General features: G+C 34.0%; 1 protein-coding gene across 1 annotated transcript in view; it reads right to left on the bottom strand.

Annotated features, from left to right (window-relative positions):
- Positions 3377 to 10036, bottom strand: part of LOC109231686 (peroxisome biogenesis protein 1) — a 29953-nt gene continuing 23293 nt past the window's right edge. The window contains exons 14-18 of the mRNA XM_019397328.1: positions 8033 to 8158; positions 7891 to 7952; positions 5062 to 5179; positions 4010 to 4294; positions 3377 to 3885 (exon numbers count right to left, since the gene is read on the bottom strand). Of these exons, the coding sequence (XP_019252873.1) occupies positions 3847 to 3885; positions 4010 to 4294; positions 5062 to 5179; positions 7891 to 7952; positions 8033 to 8158 (630 nt within the window). The 3' untranslated portion in view covers positions 3377 to 3846. The remainder of the gene's footprint in view (positions 3886 to 4009; positions 4295 to 5061; positions 5180 to 7890; positions 7953 to 8032; positions 8159 to 10036) is intronic.

Raw genomic sequence — 10036 nt, 5'->3', positions numbered from 1 at the left:
TTCACAGAAACATCTTAAATCATATATAAGACATATACCGGGCGCCAGAACCAAAATACGGGCCCGATACCATCATGTTCTAATCAAATTTCATTTCCAAATCCTTTAAACAATTTCAGAAAATAATTTTCTTTAAAAATTCATTTCTCGGGCTTGGGACCTCGGAATTCGATTCCGGGCATACGCCCAAGTCTCATATTTTCCTACGGACCCTCCGGGACCGTCAAATCACGAGTCCGGGTCCGTTTACCCAAAACGTTGACCGAAGTCAAATTAACTCATTTTATAGCCAAATTTTACCATTTTTCACAGATTTTCATATTTAAGCTTTCCGGCTACGCGCCCGGACTGCGCACGCAAATCAAGGTGGATCTAAACGAGGTTCTCAAGGCCTCGGAAGCACAGTTTTAATTTAATGCAAGTGATGACCTTTTGGGTCATCACATGAGTAGAAATAATGTATGAAAGTTGTAGATAAGTTGTATAATGTGTAATTAGTTGTATGAAATTTATTTCTACTATGTATAAATCGGATACAAAATATACAAAAGACATATTGTATAAAATTTGTATAAAAATTGTATTTACGTGGTATGATATTGTAGTTGTATATAACTGGGTAGAAATAATGTATGAAAGTTGTAGATAAGTTGTATAATATATAATTAGTTGTATGAAACGTATTTTTACTATGTATAAATCAGATACAAAATATACAAAAAACATATTGTATAAATTTTGTATAAAATTTATATTTAAGTTGCATGTTATTGTAGTTGTATATAACTGGGTAGAAATAATGTGTGAAAGTTGAAGATAAGTTGTAGATAAATTGTATAATATATAATTAGTTGTATGAAATTTAGTTTTACTATGTATAAATCATATACAAAATATACAAAAGACATATTGTATAGATTTTGTATAAAATTTATATTTATGGTACTTAACTATTACGTGATGATTGAATTCACCAAATCTGTATCGATTATTTCCATTTTATTTCGCTTAAGCAGACGTGTTCAAAACTAAATTAAGAAATTTGTTTTTCTTTTTTTTTTTGTGGATTTTTCGGTTTTTTTCCTTATAGAAAACCGATATCTCCAGTTCATATCTACCGAGTGCAAAAGGTGTGCCTAGAGTAATGGACTACAATTACATTTCCCAATATTAGTCCAAAGATGGGTTGGAGTCAATTTTCAAAAAAATAATTTCTTTGGGCAAAGCGGGATTACTTTTCAATCCATATGGAGGGAGAATGACTGAAATTCCCGAGGGCAAAGCGTCATTTACACACAGAGCGGGGATTCTATTCAAGATGCAGTACTCAGTGAATTGGGACGAAGAAGGAGCAGTTGCAGAAAAAGAGTACCTTACACAGATAAAAGATTTATACAATTTTATGACCCCTTTCGTATCAAAGAACCCAAGACAAGCCTATTTGAATTACAGAGATCTTGATATTGGTACAAATAATCAAGGACCACATAGCTTGGATGAAGGAAGGGTATATGGGACCATGTATTTCAAGAACACTTTTGATAGATTGGTGAAAGTGAAATCAGCAGTGGATCCAACGAATTTCTTCAGAAATGAACAGAGTATTCCTATCAGCAAAACATATGCTTCCGATTTTGGAGAGAAGAGGGGAGAGAGGAGAGAAAAAAGGAAAATGGTGTAACTAAATCCCTTGATTGAAGGGACAAATAATGGATTGGAGCCTTTTAAAGTGGATTTTATATATTTTGTAAACAAAATTTGTTTATGCCGGGTAATTAACTAAACATGTTAGGGTAATAAAGTTTCCAATAGTGTATAGGTATGAAAAAATCCCATATTTTTAATTGCAAAAATATATTTTAGAAGAAAGAATAACAATTCATTTGCGTATGACTAAGTTACAACTATTCATATGCCATTAATTAAATTGCTCCAAATATTTTAGTTCAATTATCATTGTATTCGGCCTATGACCTTTTTTCTTTCACTCACCTGCTTCTGGGTTATTATTCATTGGAAACTAATGCAATGCTGGCTGGAAAAAAAAAAATGAAAGCATAGTACCTATGCATGAAATCTTTATTTAGTGCAAATCATTTCTAATTTAGCTCTGTTTATCCGCAAGAGAAAACCTGTTAGGAAGTCCTAATTAGCTTTAGTTATCACAATTAACATACAACATAAAATAATGGCAAAAGCAATTCATTGTTTTTGATTGCTCTACCACATCGGTTAATAAAGAAAGTTTTTTCCATTTTATAAACAAAGTGCAAATGAATGTTGTTTGCCGGGCTTGGTAACGTGAGCTTGTAACCCAAGTGGGGGCGATAAAGTGGTGGAATATTGGGTTGACCCAGAAGGCAGGACTTTGTGGGCTAATCTCTGGCCTGCCCTGTCCAAGCATGGAGTTGGGCTTCGTAGTCCAAGTGAAAATATGGGCTGCGTAGCTCCTAAAGTGGGGCGGACCGCGTGAGGCTGGTTTCACAGAGCAATGAACAGCTCCCGCTCTGTGCAGTGGAAGGATAACGGATCAGTGTTCACAAAGTCCAACAAAAGCCTGATGGGCTGATCCAATTAAACCACCACATTTTTTTGCCAAAATGGGATTGAAGACCCAGTCATATCCATTATCCTTAAATATTTGTTTTGTTTTGTATTATTTATGCAAAAATAACTTTGAAAACTAAGATCCTATGGCTGTGTGTGTCATGTTTTCAGGGTGAATGATTGGTTTCAACTTTCTCGCCTTCAAAATGGACTATAATCGATGAGTTGCTCAACCCCTATAATGTGACATGAAATTAGTTAGTAGTACTTAGAGAGCATATTCAACCATAAAAGCAATGTACAAGAAAATGCCAAATAAATTTGATACGCTTACAAGATATGAAGATAGAAAAACTTCCACTTCATCATTTTCAATTTATACGACTTACTCTATTAATTCCTGTGGTCCTTAATACTCTTGTTTGATCACATTTCGTCCACTCGGACTAAACTAATTTCAATTAAGTATTTCTTCTATCCAACATTCATCACCCATATGCTTAATTCTTTTTCCTACTTTCTTCCTTCTTCTTTTTTATGATCACAGACAGTAATGTATTAGAATGCTGTATCTTCATTATCATTGTTATGGTCATTCTCATCATTGTTGGTATTATATCATATTATATTATACTTATTTATATTAACAGAATAAAAAAGAATTTGTAGTACCTAATTGAAAGAGATTATGCATTATTTGCCTTAATATTTTGAGATATGCATTTTCTGATACCTATTATATAGAGTCTGCATATACAAATATGTTATAAATAACCCATAGCTGTACAAGCTAAATTCGAAAACCAATATGTAAAGTGAAGAATGAGACTGGATTGAAAATAAAAATTGATTATCCAACTCTTCATCAACTCAATTTATTTTTCTGTGCTTCTAACTTTTGCAGAAGATCCCATCATTTTTCTTAGGGGGAAAGCTGAAACAGATAGAAGTCATTTGTGTTTCATTATTGCAGAGTTATTCTTTGCAGACGCACTTCAGTTGTCCAGAATAAAAAACTATGGCAAGACATCACTCACTAATTTGACATGGGCTCTTCTCCTAAAACTAAGACGAATGCCCAATGACACTGAGAATCGGCAGATAAATGTAAGTTATCCTTTTGAACTTTCCCACATAGGAAAGACTAATGCTACAACAAGATATTTCTAACTATAAATGACAAAAGGGATGGTGTCATTACAAACTCCACCCAAAATGCAGCTACTGCAAGTGATCGGGCCAGTCATTCATGTGTCTTTAGCAAGCTCTTGCACATAGAGCTCGAGTAGCAGTCAATCATCAAGCGAGGGTTGCTCTTTTTCCTTTTGCTTCCCTTGACTGCAAATAAACATGGTTGAATGGAGGTTAGCTATACCAAACAATAGAAAAAGTTATCATACTAGCAAGCGATAGAAGGAGGTAATTCATCTGCCACTCCAGCTTTAAGCAAAGAACACCGCACCTGTGCAGCCAATGATCTTTTTGCATCCAAAAACTGACTGTAGATGTCGTATAATCGCTGCTTTTCAGCATCAGAGACAGATGGTTTTGCCTTGGATGCAATAGATTTCAGGAGAGCATCAGAGATGACTGGCTTCTTCTCAGGCTTGCCGACATTTTCACTATCTAGAAGATCATGGACAGCCTCAAGCTGTGCATCAGAGAAAAGTGCTTGGAGGTCAGCTCCACTGAACCCTTCTGTCAAACGAGATACGCCATCCAAATCGACATCACTTTCCAATGGTAACTGCATTTAAGCAAGTAAATCAGTTACTGTCTTCATTCAAATAAAAGTAAACTTAAAAAATTTAATATACGGACCATCGTCAAAGCAAAAGCTTTGCTGGTTAGAAATTTATCCAAAATGTCTTGATCCCTCCCAAAATTACTCATAGGAATGATCACGTTTCCCTCCTACCATTTCTTTAAAATGATTTAACAAACACTTCGCCGTTATATTGTCACTTTGCAAAGATAAGAGGAACCAAGACCTCTGTTACTCGGACTCTCCAAAAATGTCACCAAGTGCGTGTCAGATCTTCCAAAATCAGTGCATTTACGGAGGATCTGACACGGATACGACAGCATATTTGGAGAGTCCGCGCAATATACACCAAAACTGTTAAAGACCGTTCACTCTAATTCCAAGGAAGCCTGAGTCAAAATTGGAACATGGAAATGGGTGACCTTGGAAAACCTATTAACATAGCCTAATAGTTACCTAATATTGTACTGTGCATTCTACATTCCTTTGCCCCAAAGGAAACAAATGAGATCTTTCCTTCGTAAAATCCATTTGTACTGTCAGATTATTCCTAATTGAGTTCAGCCACAGTTTCTCCGGGAAATATGAGTATATCCAACCAAGTCAAGCTCATTACCATGTAGTTGAATCGGGAAGAGGCATTAATTAATCTGGAAAGACATATCCCACACCTCCTGCTCATTATCCACATATTATAACATCTCTTTGGGATTGATTGAAAGAAGTGCCCCAATCAGAATAAGACTTACTTTTCTCGATAGAACTGAAAGAATCTCCAACCTCTCACGCTGTGAAGGAAAATCACAGAAGAGAAGGCGATCCAGCCTTCCAGGTCGCAAAAGTGCAGCATCAAGCAAGTCCGGTCTACTGCTTAAAAATGAAGACAAGAAAGGTCAAACTTGGTCAGAGAAATTGCATCATCGTATCATTCCACAGAAAAGAAGGCTAATGAATTCTTCTTCTTCATAAAGGATCAATTATTCAGTAAAATGCAGAGGTATAGCATGATTAGACAACCTTAACAGTACAGGGGTATGGAACGTTAGGCTACAAGTTTTATCCATCGGCTGTTAACTATTCCACAAGAACACCACATAACAATGTAGTAACGAATTCAATTCAATCATTCAGACACAGGTACTTGATGTACCTTTAAAACTAAATGTCATTAGGTCAAAAAGGAAAAATATTCATGAGACTCAAATTACTTTCCAGTAGAGATATTCTCATAGGCATTTCATTAGGTGTATACAAATACCATGTAGAATGAGTTGCACGTAGTATTCACTCTCAAGGACACAAAGGCAAGGGGTGCAGGCATGCCAACTTGTATGTCACAGAGATAACGCTGCCAACCCCCAATCTCCTATTCCACAACTAAAAGGAGGACAGATATTATTTGTTTTTTACAAGTAAAAGGACTTGGTCAAGAGAAAGCAGCTGCTGATCTATAGAAATTTTAGATGTCTTCGCGTGTGCTCGGGCACTCACGTACACACCTATTCAAATATATCCGTGTGTATTTTTCCATTTCAGTGACACGCATGAGGTTGCCTAGAACTGATAACCTCAACATGGTAAATAGGGATACCAAGTTGGAAGACTCTAGCTTGATCTTTAAAGTATTACAAACTTTTGGACCGCCTAAGCTTGACAGACCCCTTGTTCTTCATAATCTCCTCAACACACACTTTTGGACCACCTAAGATTGACACGACCCCTTGTTCTTCATAATCTCCTCAAAAAAGATGTTCAACAAACAAAAAAACAACAACATACCTAGTATAATCCCACATAGTGAGGCTGTTCAACAGACAAACAATAAATAAATATATTATGGGAAAATTTCACATAAAAACAATTGAGCTCCCTACTTTTTAATTTTATAGCCCATATTTTAATTTACAACCAACTACCCCAAAATTAATAGGCTAAGATTCAATATTCAACTCCAATAGGTTCTAGAAATTACTATTTAATTTTTAAAAAAGATTGCTCAAACTTTAAGTTAATTTTCGAATAAGTAACTGTGACTCAAAAATTAGTTCAACAAACCAAATCCATTTGGATGGTGAAAATTAAATTTTTAACAAGCTTAAACATGTGGGTTTAAATTTCGAATTTGATTTTGTGAGAAATTTGGAGTGGGTGTTATTTAGACTTGTTAGAAATAGTATAAGGAGGTTGTATATAAAATTTGAAGTCATTTAATGGAGATTTGGACTGGTTTTGAACAAGAATCGCAACTGAAAATCGTGGAAGAGCTTCGTCTACAGACGTTTGTATAAAGGTGTATAAAAGTGTATAATAGTGTATAAGATGTGTTTATACACTCATATACACTATTATACAAGATTATACATAATTATACAAAAAACTGACTTCGTCTTCTTCCTTGCGTCTTTTCTAAAATTTAACTCAAATTTTGCTCAAATCTACTCCAAATCACTTCAAATTTAAATTTTGTACTCCTTTTGATATTTTCAATCAATTGGAACAACATCCAATCCAAACAACTAACAAACTCAAAAAATCCTATTTTCGAAAGCAAAGCTTCGAATGGCCTTCAATGGTGGACTTCTACTCTTCATTTTTCTTACTTGCAACCAGGTAACACAGGGTAAGAAGCAACAATGGCGGACAGCCTTTGAAGCATACGTAGAAGAAGTGAGAAGAAGAGAGAGTGAAAACAATGGTTGTGAGAACACATATTTAACTCCATAGCTTTTAGAAGCAATGGTTGTGAGAACACATATTTAACTCCATAGCATTTAGAAGCAATGGTTGTAAGGACACAAGTTTAGAATTTGCTAGTGCTTTCAAAATATGTACAATATGGGCTAGGTTGGGTAAAACTTAAAAATATGGGCCATTTTTTGTTATGGTGTGAAGTCATGTGTATTTTCTTATAATTCTCCAAGTTCTTTCAACCAGTTGTTTCTGGCCTTTTTTTCCTTTTTATTATGTGAGGCACCATTAGCTTTTAGAGTGTAGAGAGTATCAGAAAGAAATTTCTAAATCTCAATTTTCCTATACTTCTGTGCCTACTACTATATCAAAATATAAAGCTATTTTTTAAAAAACATTCCCCATTACATTAGTGGCATTGTAAAATGACTGCTTAAATAAATAAAGAATTTTATTAATCTCTGACCAAAAGAGTTTTTTTCTTTTTTCCAATGACTAGTCCCTGCTAAAGATTGAAGAGAAAAGATTAACGAATGCCTTTGTTCTATAAATTCCCCTCTCCCCAGTGGTCCATCTCTTAGGGTAACAATTTCCAACCTAGCAATTAAGGAAAATTCACTGAACGGTTTGGGACTCCAATGGCAAAAAATCTGGAAACTAACAGATGCACTCTCCATCCCATGGATCTCTGTGCGTCTGTTTCAACCTGCATTGATTACTATCTAGTAGTACAAAATTCAACAAATAACAAGGCTGCATATATGCTCAATCACTGACTAGGCCAAGAACCAACAAAAGTGCCAACGGATGAAATACGGGTACCACATATGCAAGTGAAGGCAAAAACTTGAAAGCAATAGTAAACAAAGCCCATCCGGTTAGATGCTAACCTTGTAGCAGCAAATACAAACACACCCGTTAACACTTCAACACCATCCAATTCAGTAAGAAACTGCATTAATTGAACAAAAATGAAAATTATGCAAGGTAAAAGGAGGATGGAAACAACAAAAGATGTGGACAAGAAATAACCTGATTAACAACTCTATCAGTAACACCAGTGTTGTCATGCCCTCTATTTGGAGCGATAGAATCAAATTCATCAAAAAATAGAAGGCATGGTGCTGCTGCAGCTGCTTTTGAGAATATATCTCGTACCTAAAACAAAATAATTAGCATGAACAATCCAAAAGCTCCAAGAAAAGCTAGAAACTAGGATGTAGGGGGTTGACAATTTGGTCTTCAGATAGCTATTAGATTTTCAGAACATTTATAAGGCTTTGACCAATCTATTATGGCGGAATAGCCTAAATAGCACTTATACTTGTGCCACTTTGTCATGCCGGTCCCCAAACTTAACAATTTGCCAATTGAATACTTACACTCCTTCAAACCGTGTATAATAAACGCTTTGAAGGAGTGTAAGTGTTCAATCGGCAAATTGTCAAGTGTTCGAGGCCGGGATGACAAAGTGGCACAAGTATAGGTGCCATTTAGGCCATTCTGCCATCTATTATATGAAAACTTAAGTTTAAGTTATTGTGTCCATGATTAGGAAAGACAAGGTTTACTTGTCCAGTTTGTCCTTACTTGAACTTAAGCAACCAACCTTCTGCGAGGTGGGTTGGGATGGGGATGAGACATGAGAGCAAAAAGTTGAACCCGAGAAGATTGATATTCCAAATTCTGTCTTGATATTTAATTTATTTATTGATTTTTCCCTTCTTCTTCCTACTTTATAGTTTTTTTTTCCTGGGGGTGGGGGTGGGGGTGGGTGGGGTGGGCGGTGGGGGTTGGCATCATCTTGATAACAATACTAGATGAGGAAAGGCCCGTATACGGGCCCAACATTGTAATCTTAAAATTATTTTTTGTCGGTGCTCAATTAACTTTTTGATAAATAAATCGATCATTGTTATATCTATTTAATAACTGATAGAAAATGAAATTGGGATCACAATTTACAATTAATTTATTTTAATAATTTACAAAATAAACTATAAATTATAACCTGATTAAGTTGCTCCAATTATTAACATAAAAAGACTATGTGCTATAATACTCATTTTAACATCAATGTCAAATATAAACATCAAATTGTAAAATTGATTCACTAGTATTATTTCCCCACTATATTCGAATTTTTAATTATAGGGTTTTAATTTTTTCTTAATTAAGGATATAAGAGAAATATTTTTATTTTTTCTATAGATTTATCATATGTTAATTTTTATAATGAAATAATATAAAATATTTTAAGACAATTTATAGATTGCTGAAAACTTATCATGGAAGAATGGAGTTCAAACCATATAAATCAAATTTTCACATCAATTAAGTACATAAGAGATAACCTCCTAGAATAGATGAACAAATATCATCACTTAAATTAACTTTAAGATTTAACAAATTATAGTTTTGTAAATTACTTTTGAATATAAAACTTTTAGGTTTGAAATCGCCTTCAAATAGTGTGAATACATGAAAACCTTTAATTTTATTTTTTAAATTGTGTTAAAATGGTATGGGTAAATATGAAAATCTTGTAAATATTTATCTATATTTCTTTTTGTTGCTTTATTATTTAAAAATTAAATTTACTTTTTCTGTGAAAACTGTTAGTTGACTGAAACAAAAATTAATAATTTTATCAAATGAGAAAAAACATTCAAAATGAGTATTTGCATGGAGTAACTCTATGCAAAAGTAGTCTTATCAACACTACATTTAAACTTTTAAAGGAGTGTTGTGGTCAAGGGAATGTGGGGTCCACGTATATCAAGAAGGAATCAATTTGCATTTAAGAAATGCAAATAATACAATAATTTTTTTCGAAATGACATATATGCCCTTGGTTGACCATCTTTCCTTTTCTGTATAATAGAAATATAGTATACTAGTATAGTGTACTATATATAGTATGTTATGTATATATATTCCCTTATATATTTTCTTGTAGTATATATTGTATGTTATGTATATATATTCCCTTATATATTTTCTTTTAGTATATATTGTATGTTATGTATATATATT

Source organism: Nicotiana attenuata, chromosome 8, assembly GCF_001879085.1.
Source record: "Nicotiana attenuata strain UT chromosome 8, NIATTr2, whole genome shotgun sequence".
NCBI classification, from domain to species: domain Eukaryota; kingdom Viridiplantae; phylum Streptophyta; class Magnoliopsida; order Solanales; family Solanaceae; genus Nicotiana; species Nicotiana attenuata.
Note: the sequence above shows the minus strand (reverse complement) of the source record. Positions and strands in the feature narration are given on the sequence as shown.